This window comes from Ranitomeya variabilis, chromosome 2 (assembly GCF_051348905.1).
Source record: "Ranitomeya variabilis isolate aRanVar5 chromosome 2, aRanVar5.hap1, whole genome shotgun sequence".
Classification (NCBI taxonomy): domain Eukaryota; kingdom Metazoa; phylum Chordata; class Amphibia; order Anura; family Dendrobatidae; genus Ranitomeya; species Ranitomeya variabilis.
The window spans coordinates 1069234431-1069247168 of record NC_135233.1 but is presented as its reverse complement, the minus strand read 5'-3'; the positions used below and the strand labels follow the sequence as shown (position 1 = coordinate 1069247168).

Genomic DNA, 12738 nt, shown 5'->3' with positions numbered 1-12738 from the left:
TTTTGTGACTGAGCCAGAGCTGCAGTACCAGACTCGGCCACCACCACGAGGGGGGCGCTCCCAGCTATTCGCACCTGTGCACTCGGTGATAGGAGGCCCTCTATGGAGGAGCAGGAACAGACGCTCCGCAGACTTCACTTTCCTTAATGCGCAGAGATCCGGATTGCCTTTGAAGAAAACTTTTCCTGGCAGAGATTCAACCTAGAGAAAAAGAGAGAAATTATTGGCGCCTCCGATCGTGGCCTGCAAATGTACCGCACTCCCCACCCCCCGCTGGGATTTTTTTTTTTTGCTAATTTTTTCCAACAAAGTGCAAATTATCCACAAAAAATAACAGAAAAAAATGACAAAAAAAATTTAGAGCAGCTACTTTAAGTCTAAAAATGTTTTTTTTAAGTAAGGTAAAATAATCATAAAATAATGACTAGTGACGTCAAGATACGTCATGCACCCTTAGCAGCGCTCGCCGGTGACGTCACCCGTGCGCCGGCCCTCACTCACCTCCACCGCCGAGAGCTTCGCGGACACCTCGTGCAGGACGAATCGCTCCATCCCTCTCCCCACCGTGCAGAAGAAGGCCACTTGTCCTCCCATCATCCTCCTGACCGACTCTTACGTCCGTGGCGGTTTTTTTTTTTTTGCTTTTTTTTTCTTGTTATCTCTAGGAGTCGAGTAATTAATGACGCGCACGGGAGTCACGTGAGGAGGACGCAGTGACGTCACCTCACCAGCCGCATCACGTGTCCACAACACAAACAACGTTCTGTCACCGTCGTCTCAGCCAATCAGATGTAGGCACCTGCTAGCACCTCCTCCTCCCAGCTGCAGGCTCCGCCCAGTGAAGTCGGCGATCATCGCAGAGTGAGGATTTCCGCGCCGGGGGTGAGTGCACAGGTACGGGGGCCGACAGTGGCCGCACTGAGGGGAGTCCGTCTGCCCGTCCTCTCGGCTCAGCTACACTCCGCATAACGGCTTGTGGTAAAGGTCACATTCCGGACCGGCCTCTTGTGAAGTGATTGTGAACCTTAAAGGGGTTGTCCACCTTCCGGGATGTAGACGTTTATCTTTACTTCAATTGGACCTTTTACTACACTGGTCGTCTCGTGGAATAGTGGCCGTAGGTTAGGGGATATGCCATAGTCCAGGTGGGTTTTACCAGAGCTTTGTCTTGGGGGCGTGTACTTCTACCTCTGCCTGAGGTGGACCAATCAGAAGTCAGTGATAACACGCAGGAGGAAAAGAACACCCCTCCATAATAGACCTGTGTGACCCAGGGAATGACAGACCCTGGGTGGCAGGGTGGGGGCAGTACAACAGAGCTGTCATGGTGGGGACCAGTAGAGCAGAGCCGTCAGGGTGGGGGGCAGTACAGCAGAGTGTGGCAGTACAGCAGAGCCGTCATGGTGGGGACCAGTACAGCAGAGCTGACAGAGTGTGGCAGTAGAGCAGAGCCATCGGGGTGGGGACCAGTAGAGCAGAGCCGTCAGGGTGGGGGGCAGTACAGCAGAGCTGTCAGGGTGGGGGGCAGTACAGCAGAGCTGTCAGGGTGGGGGGCAGTACAGCAGAGCTGTCAGGGTGGGGGGCAGTACAGCAGAGCTGTCAGGGTGGGGGGCAGTACAGCAGAGCTGACAGAGTGTGGCAGTAGAGCAGAGCCGTCAGGGTGGGGGGCAGTACAGCAGAGCTGACAGAGTGTGGCAGTACAGCAGAGCCGTCATGGTGGGGACCAGTAGAGCAGAGCCGTCAGGGTGGGGGGCAGTACAGCAGAGCCGTCAGCGTGGGAGGCAGTACAGCAGAGCTGACAGTGTGGCAGTACAGCAGAGCTGTCAGGGTGGGGGGCAGTACAGCAGAGACGTCAGGGTGGGGGGCAGTACAGCAGAGCCGTCAGGGTGGGGACCAGTAGAGCAGAGCTGACAGTGTGGCAGTACAGCAGAGCTGTCATGGTGGGGGGCAGTACAGCAGAGCCGTCAGGGTGGGGGGCAGTACAGCAGAGCTGACAGTGTGGCAGTACAGCAGAGCCGTCAAGGTGGGGGGCAGTACCACAGAGCCGTCAGCGTGGGAGGCAGTACAGCAGAGCTGTCAGGGTGGGGGGCAGTACAGCAGAGCTGTCAGGGTGGGGGGCAGTACAGCAGAGACGTCAGGGTGGGGGGCAGTACAGCAGAGCCGTCAGGGTGGGGACCAGTAGAGCAGAGCTGACAGTGTGGCAGTACAGCAGAGCTGTCATGGTGGGGGGCAGTACAGCAGAGCTGTCATGGTGTGGGGCAGTACAGCAGAGCCGTCAGGGTGGGGGGCAGTACAGCAGAGCTGACAGTGTGGCAGTACAGCAGAGCCGTCAAGGTGGGGGGCAGTACAGCAGAGCTGACAGAGTATGGCAGTACAGCAGAGCCGTCATGGTGGGTGTTGTGGACTGTGTTTCTGGGCTCCCTCTTGTGGTCACTGGTGGTATTGTATGAGTCATGTCTTTCTGCTGGCCTGGGCTTTAGCTGTTTCATTAAGCTGTGGGTGTTCCCTATTTAGTCCTCCTTTGGACTCAGTCTCTTGCCTGGCATCAATGTATTCAGTTTTATTTGGTCTCCTCCTGATTCTTTGCCATCTGACTCATTCAAGAAAAGCTAAGTCCTGTTTGCATTCTTTGGATCATTTGCATTTTCAGTGTTTTTTGTCCAGCCTGCTCAATATGTGATTTTCTAGCTCGCTGGAAGCTCTGGGGTGCTGATATTCTCCCATCACATCGTCAGTCGGTGTGGGGTGTTGTGAATTGGATTTTTTGGCTCCCTCTTGTGGTCACTAGCGACATGACACTTTGAGTTTCTTTCCTCAGCTTGGTACCCACCTGGCTCGTTAGTCCAGGGGTGTTGCTATTTAAGCTTCCTGGATTTTCAGTCTGGTGCCTGGCATCGTTGTAATCAGTTCCTTTCTGTTTGCTCCTGTCTGCTGGTCCTGGTTCTTGCAAAATAAGCTAAGTCCTGCTTCCTTATTTTTTGGTTATTTGCATTGCTCTTATTTTTGTCCAGCTTGTACTAAATGTGATTCCTGATTTTGCTGGAAGCTCTAGGGGGCTGATATTCTCCCCCCGGGCCGTTAGACGGTTCGGGGGTTCTTGAATATTCAGCGTGGAAATTTTGATAGGGTTTTTGCTGACCGTATAAGTCATCTTCCTATATTCTGCTATTAGTCAGTGGGCCTCTCTTTGCTAAAAACCTAGTTCATTCTTACGTTTGTCTTTTCTTCTTACCTCACCGTTATTATTTGTTGGGGGCTTGTATCCAACTTTTGGGGTCTTTTCTCTGGAGGCAAGAAAGGTCTATCTTTTCCCTTCTAGGGTTAGTTAGTTCTCCGGCTGGCGCGAGACATCTAGAACCAACGTAGGTACGTTCCCCGGCTGCTGCTATTTGTGGTGCTAGGATCAGGTATACGGTCAGCCTAGTTACCACTGCCCTATGAGCTGGTTTTTGTGTTTGCAGACTAGGTAATAACTTCTGAGACCCTCTGCCATTGGGGTCATAACAGTGGGGGTTCTTGAATATTCAGCGTGGATGTTTTTGCAGGGTTTTCTGCTGACCGCATAGTTCACTTTCTATTTTCTGCCTATCTAGATTAGTGGGCCTCACTTTGCTGAATCTAGTTCATCTCTACGTTTGTGTTTTCCTCTTGCCTCACCGTTATTTGTTGGGGGCTTTCTATATCTTTGGGGTTTAATTTCTCTGGAGGCAAGTGAGGTCTTATTTTCCCTCTAGGGGTAGTCAGTTCTCCGGCTGGCTCGAGACGTCTAGAATCAACGTAGGCACGTTCGCCGGCTACTTTTAGTTGTGTGTTAGGATCAGGTATGCGGTTAGCCCAGTTTCCACCTCCCTAGAGCAGTTCCGATGTTTTTGCAGACTTGCCAGAGATCCTCTACCATTAGGATCATAACAGTATGCCAGGCCAAAAGGAAATGTTTATTGCATCGCAGAAGCGGGATTAAAAAGAAGTCTGAGTATTTTTTTATTTTTTTTTGCAGTTTGTCTAGCTTCTTCTATCCCCTTATACTCTGAGTGGCTTGGAGCTCAGCTGCAGACATGAATGTTCAGACTCTGACTTCTAGTGTGGATCAGCTGGCTGCTAGGGTGCAAAGCATTCAGGATTTTGTTATCCATAGCCCTATGTCTGAACCAAAAATACCTATTCCTGAGCTGTTTTTTGGAGATAGATCTAAGTTCCTGAATTTTAGGAATAATTGTAAATTGTTTCTGTCTCTGAGACCTCGTTCCTCTGGTGATTCCGCTCAGCAAGTTAAAATTGTTATCTCCTTCTTGCGTGGCGACCCTCAAGATTGGGCTTTCTCTCTGGCGCCAGGAGATCCTGCATTAGTGAATGTTGATGCGTTTTTTCTGGCGCTTGGTTTGCTTTATGAGGAGCCTAATCTTGAAAATCAGGCTGAAAAGGCATTGCTAGCTATCTCTCAAGGTCAGGACGATGCTGAGGTGTATTGTCAAAAATTTCGGAAATGGTCCGTGCTTACTCAATGGAATGAGTGTGCCCTGGCCGCAAATTTCAGAAATGGTCTTTCTGAAGCCATTAAGAATGTGATGGTGGGGTTTCCTACCCCTACAAGTCTGAATGATTCAATGGCTCTGGCCATTCAAATTGATCGGCGTTTGCGGGAGCGCAAATCTGCTAATCCTTTGGCGGTGCTGTCTGAACGGACGCCTGACCCTATGCAATGTGACAGAATTCTGACCAGAGCCGAACGGCAAAATTATAGACGTCAAAATGGGTTGTGTTTTTACTGTAGTGATTCAACGCATGTTATCTCAGCATGCTCTAAGCGCTTAAAAAGAGTTGTTAATCCTGTCGCCATTAGTACTTTTCAGCCTAAATTTATTTTGTCTGTAACCTTAATTTGTTCATTATCTTCTTACTCAGTCATGGCTTTTGTGGATTCTGGTGCTGCTCTGAGTCTGATGGATTTTTCGTTTGCCAGGCGCTGTGGTTTTGTCCTGGAGCCTTTGGAAATTCCTATTCCTCTTAGAGGAATTGATGCTACGCCGTTGGCGGAGAATAAGCCTCAGTATTGGACGCAGGTGACCATGTGCATGACTCCTGTACATCAGGAGGTGATTCGCTTCCTTGTTTTGCATGATTTGCATGATGTTGTCGTTTTGGGTCTGCCATGGCTACAGTCCCATAATCCAGTTTTGGATTGGAATGCTATGACTGTGTCAAGTTGGGGTTGTCGGGGGATTCATGGCGATACTCCGTTGGTGTCTATTGCTTCTTCCACTCCTTCTGAGGTCCCTGAGTTTTTGTCAGATTACCAGGATGTATTTAGTGAGCCCAGGTCCAGTGCCCTGCCCCCTCATAGGGACTGTGATTGTGCTATATATTTGATTCCTGGTAGTAAATTTCCTAAGGGACGACTATTTAATTTATCTGTACCAGAGCATGCCGCGATGCGGAGTTATATAAAGTAGTCTTTGGAGAAGGGACATATTCGCCCATCCTCTTCTCCTCTTGGTGCAGGATTTTTTTTTGTGGCCAAGAAGGACGGGTCTTTGAGACCTTGTATAGATTATCGTCTTCTGAATAAGATCACGGTCAAATTTCAGTATCCTTTGCCTTTGTTGTCTGATTTGTTTGCTCGGATTAAGGGTGCCAATTGGTTCACCAAGATAGATCTTCGTGGTGCGTATAACCTTGTGCGCATTAAGCAGGGAGATGAATGGAAAACAGCATTTAATACGCCCGAGGGTCATTTTGAGTACTTGGTGATGCCTTTTGGACTCTCTAATGCTCCTTCTGTGTTTCAGTCCTTCATGCATGATATCTTCTGAAAATATCTGGATAAATTTATGATTGTTTATCTGGATGATATTTTGTTTTTTTCTGATGATTGGGAGTCCCATGTGAACCAGGTCAGGATGGTGTTTCAGGTTCTGCGTGATAATGCTCTGTTTGTGAAGGGCTCAAAATGTCTCTTTGGAGTACAGAAGGTTTCTTTTTTGGGTTTCATCTTTTCCCCTTCTACTGTGGAGATGGACCCAGTCAAGGTCCGTGCCATTCATGACTGGACTCAGCCCACGTCTGTTAAGAGCCTTCAGAAGTTCTTGGGCTTTGCTAACTTTTACCGTCGTTTTATCGCTAATTTTTCTAGCGTAGTTAAACCTTTGACGGATATGACTAAGAAAGGTTCCGATGTTGCTAATTGGTCTCCTGCGGCCGTGGAGGCCTTTCGGGAGCTGAAGCGCCGGTTTACTTCAGCGCCAGTCTTGTGCCAGCCGGATGTCTCTCTTCCCTTCCAGGTTGAAGTTGATGCTTCTGAGATTGGTGCAGGGGCCGTTTTGTCGCAGAGAAGCTCTGATGGCTCTGTGATGAAGCCATGTGCTTTCTTTTCCAGAAAATTTTTGCCTGCTGAGCGGAACTATGATGTTGGTAATCGGGAGTTGCTGGCTATGAAGTGGGCATTTGAGGAGTGGCGACATTGGCTCGAGGGAGCTAAGCATCGTGTGGTGGTCTTGACTGATCATAAAAATCTGATTTATCTCGAGTCTGCCAAGCGTCTGAATCCTAGACAGGCTCGTTGGTCGTTGTTTTTCTCCCGTTTTGACTTTGTGGTCTCATACCTGCCTGGTTCGAAGAACGTGAAGGCTGATGCGCTTTCTAGGAGTTTTGTGCCTGACTCTCCGGGAGTCTCTGAACCGGCTGGTATTCTCAGAGAGGGAGTGATTTTGTCTGCCATTTCCCCAGATTTGCGACGAGTGCTGCAGAAATTTCAGGCTGATAGACCTGATCGTTGCCCACCAGAGAGACTGTTTGTCCCTGATAGATGGACCAGCAGAGTTATTTCCGAGGTTCATTCTTCGGTGTTGGCGGGGCATCCTGGGATTTTTGGTACCGGAGATTTGGTGGCTAGGTCCTTTTGGTGGCCTTCCTTGTCGTGGGATGTGCGTTCCTTTGTGCAGTCCTGTGGGATTTGTGCTCGGGCTAAGCCTTGCTGTTCTCGTGCCAGCGGCTTGCTTTTGTCCTTGCCTATCCCGAAGAGGCCTTGGACGCACATTTCTATGGATTTCATTTCGGATCTTCCAGTGTCTCAGAAGATGTCGGTCATCTGGCTGGTGTGCGATCGTTTTTTCGAAAATGGTCCATTTGGTGCCCTTACCTAAGTTGTCTTCCTCCTCCGATTTGGTTCCTTTGTTCTTTCAGAATGGGGTTCGTTTGCACGGCATCCCTGAGAACATTGTGTCTGACAGAGGATCCCAGTTTGTGTCCAGATTCTGGCGATCCTTTTGTGCTAAGATGGGTATTGACTTGTCGTTCTCATCGGCTTTTCATCCTCAGACTAAGGGCTCATTTCCACATGCGAGGCACACGTCCGTATCTCGCATGTGGAAACCAAGCTCTGGCGCCGGCACTTTGGAGCGGAGCTGTGCAGCTCCATGTGTTCCTATGCGGCCGCACGCTCCGCTCTGGAGTGCCGGCGCCACAGCTTGGTTTCCACATGCGAGATACGGACGTGTGCCTTGCATGTGGAAATGAGCCCTAATGGCCAAACCGAGCGAACTAATCAGACGTTGGAGACTTATTTAAGATGTTTTGTTTCTGCGGATCAGGATGATTGGGTGACCTTTTTGCCACTGGCCGAGTTTGCCCTTAATAATAGGGCTAGTTCTGCCACTTTGGTTTCGCCCTTTTTCTGCAATTCTGGTTTTCATCCTCGTTTTTCCTCGGGCCAGGTTGAACCTTCTGACTGTCCTGGAGTTGATTCTGTGGTGGATAGGTTGCAGCGGATTTGGAACCATGTGGTGGACAATTTGAAATTGTCACAGGAGAAGGCTCAGCGTTTTGCCAACCGCCGCCGCGGTGTGGGTCCCCGACTTTGTATTGGGGATTTGGTTTGGTTGTCTTCTCGGCATGTTCCTTTGAAGGTCTCCTCTCCTAAGTTCAAGCCTCGCTTTATCGGTCCTTATAAGATTTTGGAAATCCTTAACCCGGTGTCTTTTCGTTTGGACCTTCCAGCGTCATTTGCTATTCATAATGTGTTCCATAGGTCCTTGTTGCGGCGGTACGTGGTGCCGGTGGTTCCTACTGTTGAGCCTCCTGCCCCGGTTTTGGTTGAGGGCGAGTTGAAGTACGTGGTAGAGAAGATCTTGGATTCTCGTATCTCTAGACGTAGACTGCAGTATTTGGTTAAGTGGAAGGGCTATGGTCAGGAGGATAATTTCTGGGTTGTTGCCTCTGATGTTCATGCGGCTGATTTGGTTCATGCATTTCACGCTGCTCATCCTGATCGCCCTGGGGGTCTTGGTGAGGGTTCGGTGACCCCTCCTCAAGGGGGGGGGTACTGTTGTGGACTGTGTTTCTGGGCTCCCTCTTGTGGTCACTGGTGGTATTGTATGAGTCATGTTTTTCTGCTAGCCTGGGCTTCAGCTGTTTCATTAAGCTGTGGGTGTTCCCTATTTAGTCCTCCTTTGGACTCAGTCTCTTGCCTGGCATCAATGTATTCAGTTTTATTTGGTCTCCTCCTGATTCCTTGCCATCTGACTCATTCAAGAAAAGCTAAGTCCTGTTTGCATTCTTTGGATCATTTGCATTTTCAGTGTTTTTTGTCCAGCCTGCTCAATATGTGATGTTCTAGCTCGCTGGAAGCTCTGGGGTGCTGATATTCTCCCATCACATCGTCAGTCGGTGTGGGGGTTCTTGAATATTCAGCGTGGATGTTTTTGCAGGGTTTTCTGCTGACCGCATAGTTCACTTTCTATTTTCTGCCTATCTAGATTAGTGGGCCTCACTTTGCTGAATCTAGTTCATCTCTACGTTTGTGTTTTCCTCTTGCCTCACCGTTATTATTTGTTGGAGGCTTTCTATATCTTTGGGGTTTAATTTCTCTGGAGGCAAGTGAGGTCTTATTTTTCCCTCTAGGGGTAGTCAGTTCTCCGGCTGGCTCGAGACGTCTAGAATCAACGTAGGCACGTTCACCGGCTACTTTTAGTTGTGTGTTAGGATCAGGTATGCGGTTAGCCCAGTTTCCACCTCCCTAGAGCAGTTCCTATGTTTTTGCAGACTTGCCAGAGATCCTCTACCATTAGGATCATAACAGGTGGGGACCAGTAGAGCAGAGCCGTCAGGGTGGGGGGCAGTACAGCAGAGCCGTCAGCGTGGGAGGCAGTACAGCAGAGCTGACAGTGTGGCAGTACAGCAGAGACGTCAGGGTGGGGGGCAGTACAGCAGAGACGTCAGGGTGGGGGGCAGTACAGCAGAGACGTCAGGGTGGGGGGCAGTACAGCAGAGACGTCAGGGTGGGGGGCAGTACAGCAGAGACGTCAGGGTGGGGACCAGTAGCGCAGAGCCGTCAGGGTGGGGGGCAGTACAGCAGAGCTGTCATGGTGGGGAACAGTAGAGCAGAGCCGTCAGGGTGGGGGGCAGTACAGCAGAGCCATCATGGTGGGGACCAGTACAGCAGAGCCATCAGGGTGGGGACCAGTAGAGCAGAGCCGTCAGGGTGGGGGGCAGTACAGCAGAGCTGTCAGGGTGGGGGGCAGTACAGCAGAGACGTCAGGGTGGGGAGCAGTACAGCAGAGCCGTCAGGGTGGGGACCAGTAGAGCACAGCCGTCAGGGTGGGGGGCAGTACAGCAGAGCTGACAGAGTGTGGCAGTACAGCAGAGCTGTCAGGGTGGGGGGGCAGTACAGCAGAGACGTCAGGGTGGGGGGCAGTACAGCAGAGCCTTCAGGGTGGGGACCAGTAGAGCACAGCCGTCAGGGTGGGGGGCAGTACAGCAGAGCCGTCAGGGTGGGGGGCAGTACAGCAGAGACGTCATGATGGGGACCAGTACAGCAGAGCCGTCAGGGTGGGGGGCAGTACAGCAGAGCTGACAGTGTGGCAGTACAGCAGAGCTGTCAGGGTGGGGGGCAGTACAGCAGAGCTGTCAGGGTGGGGGGCAGTACAGCATAGACGTCAGGGTGGGGGGCAGTACAGCAGAGACGTCAGGGTGGGGGGCAGTACAGCAGAGCTAACAGTGTGGCAGTACAGCAGAGCTGTCAGGGTGGGGGGCAGTACAGCAGAGCGGTCAGGGTGGGGGGCAGTACAGCAGAGCGGTCAGGGTGGGGGGCAGTACAGCAGAGCCGTCAGGGTGGGGACCAGTAGAGCAGAGCTGACAGCGTGTGGCAGTACAGCAGAGCTGTCATGGTGGGGGGCAGTACAGCAGAGCCGTCAGGGTGGGGGGCAGTACAGCAGAGACGTCATGGTGGGGACCAGTACAGCAGAGCTGTCAGGGTGGGGGGCAGTACAGCAGAGCTGACAGTGTGGCAGTACAGCAGAGCTGTCAGGGTGGGGGGCAGTACAGCAGAGACGTCAGGGTGGGGGGCAGTACAGCAGAGACGTCAGGGTGGGGGGCAGTACAGCAGAGACGCCAGGGTGGGGGGCAGTACAGCAGAGCTGACAGTGTGGCAGTACAGCAGAGCTGTCAGGGTGGGGGGCAGTACAGCAGAGCCGTCAGGGTGGGGGGCAGTACAGCAGAGCCGTCATGGTGGGGGGCAGTACAGCAGAGCCGTCAGGGTGGGGGGCAGTACAGCAGAGCCGTCAGGGTGGGGACCAGTAGAGCAGAGCTGACAGTGTGGCAGTACAGCAAAGCTGTCATGGTGGGGGGCAGTACAGCAGAGCCGTCAGGGTGGGGGGCAGTACAGCAGAGCTGACAGTGTGGCAGTACAGCAGAGCCGTCATGGTGGGGACCAGTAGAGCAGAGCCGTCAGGGTGGGGGGCAGTACAGCAGAGCCGTCAGCGTGGGAGGCAGTACAGCAGAGCTGACAGTGTGGCAGTACAGCAGAGCTGTCAGGGTGGGGGGCAGTACAGCAGAGACGTCAGGGTGGGGGGCAGTACAGCAGAGACGTCAGGGTGGGGGGCAGTAGAGCAGAGCTGTCATGGTGGGGACCAGTAGAGCAGAGCCGTCAGGGTGGGGGGCAGTACAGCAGAGCCGTCATGGTGGGGACCAGTACAGCAGAGCCATCAGGGTGGGGGGCAGTACAGCAGAGCTGACAGAGTGTGGCAGTAGAGCAGAGCCATCAGGGTGGGGACCAGTAGAGCAGAGCCGTCAGGGTGGGGGGCAGTACAGCAGAGCTGTCAGGGTGGGGGGCAGTACAGCAGAGCTGTCAGGGTGGGGGGGCAGTACAGCAGAGCTGTCAGGGTGGGGGGCAGTACAGCAGAGACGTCAGGGTGGGGGGCAGTACAGCAGAGCCGTCAGGGTGGAGACCAGTAGAGCACAGCCGTCAGGGTGGGGGGCAGTACAGCAGAGCTGACAGAGTGTGGCAGTACAGCAGAGCTGTCAGGGTGGGGGGCAGTACAGCAGAGCCGTCAGGGTGGGGGGCAGTACAGCAGAGCCGTCAGGGTGGGGGGCAGTACAGCAGAGACGTCATGGTGGGGACCAGTACAGCAGAGCCGTCAGGGTGGGGGGCAGTACAGCAGAGCTGACAGTGTGGCAGTACAGCAGAGCTGTCAGGGTGGGGGGCAGTACAGCAGAGCTGTCAGGGTGGGGGGCAGTACAGCAGAGCTGTCAGGGTGGGGGGCAGTACCGCAGAGCTGACAGTGTGGCAGTACAGCAGAGCTGTCATGGTGGGGGGCAGTACAGCAGAGCCGTCAGGGTGGGGGGCAGTACAGCAGAGACGTCATGGTGGGGACCAGTACAGCAGAGCCGTCAGGGTGGGGGGCAGTACAGCAGAGCTGACAGTGTGGCAGTACAGCAGAGCTGTCAGGGTGGGGGGCAGTACAGCAGAGACGTCAGGGTGGGGGGCAGTACAGCAGAGACGTCAGGGTGGGGGGCAGTACAGCAGAGCTGACAGTGTGGCAGTACAGCAGAGCTGTCAGGGTGGGGAGCAGTACAGCAGAGCCGTCAGGGTGGGGAGCAGTACAGCAGAGCCGTCAGGGTGGGGGGCAGTACAGCAGAGCCGTCAGGGTGGGGGGCAGTACAGCAGAGACGTCATGGTGGGGACCAGTACAGCAGAGCCGTCAGGGTGGGGGGCAGTACAGCAGAGCTGACAGTGTGGCAGTACAGCAGAGCTGTCAGGGTGGGGGGCAGTACAGCAGAGCTGTCAGGGTGGGGGGCAGTACAGCAGAGCTGTCAGGGTGGGGGGCAGTACCGCAGAGCTGACAGTGTGGCAGTACAGCAGAGCTGTCATGGTGGGGGGCAGTACAGCAGAGCCGTCAGGGTGGGGGGCAGTACAGCAGAGACGTCATGGTGGGGACCAGTACAGCAGAGCCGTCAGGGTGGGGGGCAGTACAGCAGAGCTGACAGTGTGGCAGTACAGCAGAGCTGTCAGGGTGGGGGGCAGTACAGCAGAGACGTCAGGGTGGGGGGCAGTACAGCAGAGACGTCAGGGTGGGGGGCAGTACAGCAGAGCTGACAGTGTGGCAGTACAGCAGAGCTGTCAGGGTGGGGAGCAGTACAGCAGAGCCGTCAGGGTGGGGAGCAGTACAGCAGAGCCGTCAGGGTGGGGGGCAGTACAGCAGAGCCGTCAGGGTGGGGGGCAGTACAGCAGAGCCGTCAGGGTGGGGGGCAGTACAGCAGAGCCGTCAGGGTGGGGGGCAGTAGAGCCGAGCTGACAGTGTGGCAGTACAGCAGAGCTGTCATGGTGGGGGGCAGTACAGCAGACCTGACAGTGTGGCAGTACAGCAGAGCCTTCAGGGTGGTGGCAGTAGAACAGTGCCGTCAGGGTGGGGGCAGTACAACAGAGCTGACAGGGTGGTGGCAGCGCAGTGGGCTTTGAGGATTAGT

General features: G+C 53.5%; 2 protein-coding genes across 6 annotated transcripts in view; one reads left to right on the top strand and one right to left on the bottom strand.

Annotated features, from left to right (window-relative positions):
- Nucleotides 1-764, bottom strand: part of THUMPD2 (THUMP domain 2 tRNA and snRNA guanosine methyltransferase) — a 32179-nt gene extending 31415 nt beyond the window's left edge. Inside the window, exons 1-2 of one of the 3 annotated variants that reach the window (XR_013221993.1) lie at nt 502-764; nt 75-201 (exon numbers count right to left, since the gene is read on the bottom strand). Coding sequence is in view for 2 of the 3 variants with exons in the window: in XM_077291569.1 (XP_077147684.1) it covers nt 75-201; nt 502-597 (223 nt within the window). In the remaining variant the exon portion in view is untranslated. The remainder of the gene's footprint in view (nt 1-74; nt 202-501) is intronic. The other 2 variants (XM_077291569.1, XM_077291568.1) reach the window with 2 other exon arrangements.
- Nucleotides 745-12738, top strand: part of ENPP4 (ectonucleotide pyrophosphatase/phosphodiesterase 4) — a 28071-nt gene continuing 16077 nt past the window's right edge. Inside the window, exon 1 of one of the 3 annotated variants that reach the window (XM_077291564.1) lies at nt 745-882. The gene's annotated coding sequence lies outside the window, so the exon portion shown is untranslated. Of the gene's footprint in view, nt 1146-12738 lie in introns of all 3 variants that reach the window. The other 2 variants (XM_077291565.1, XM_077291567.1) reach the window with 2 other exon arrangements.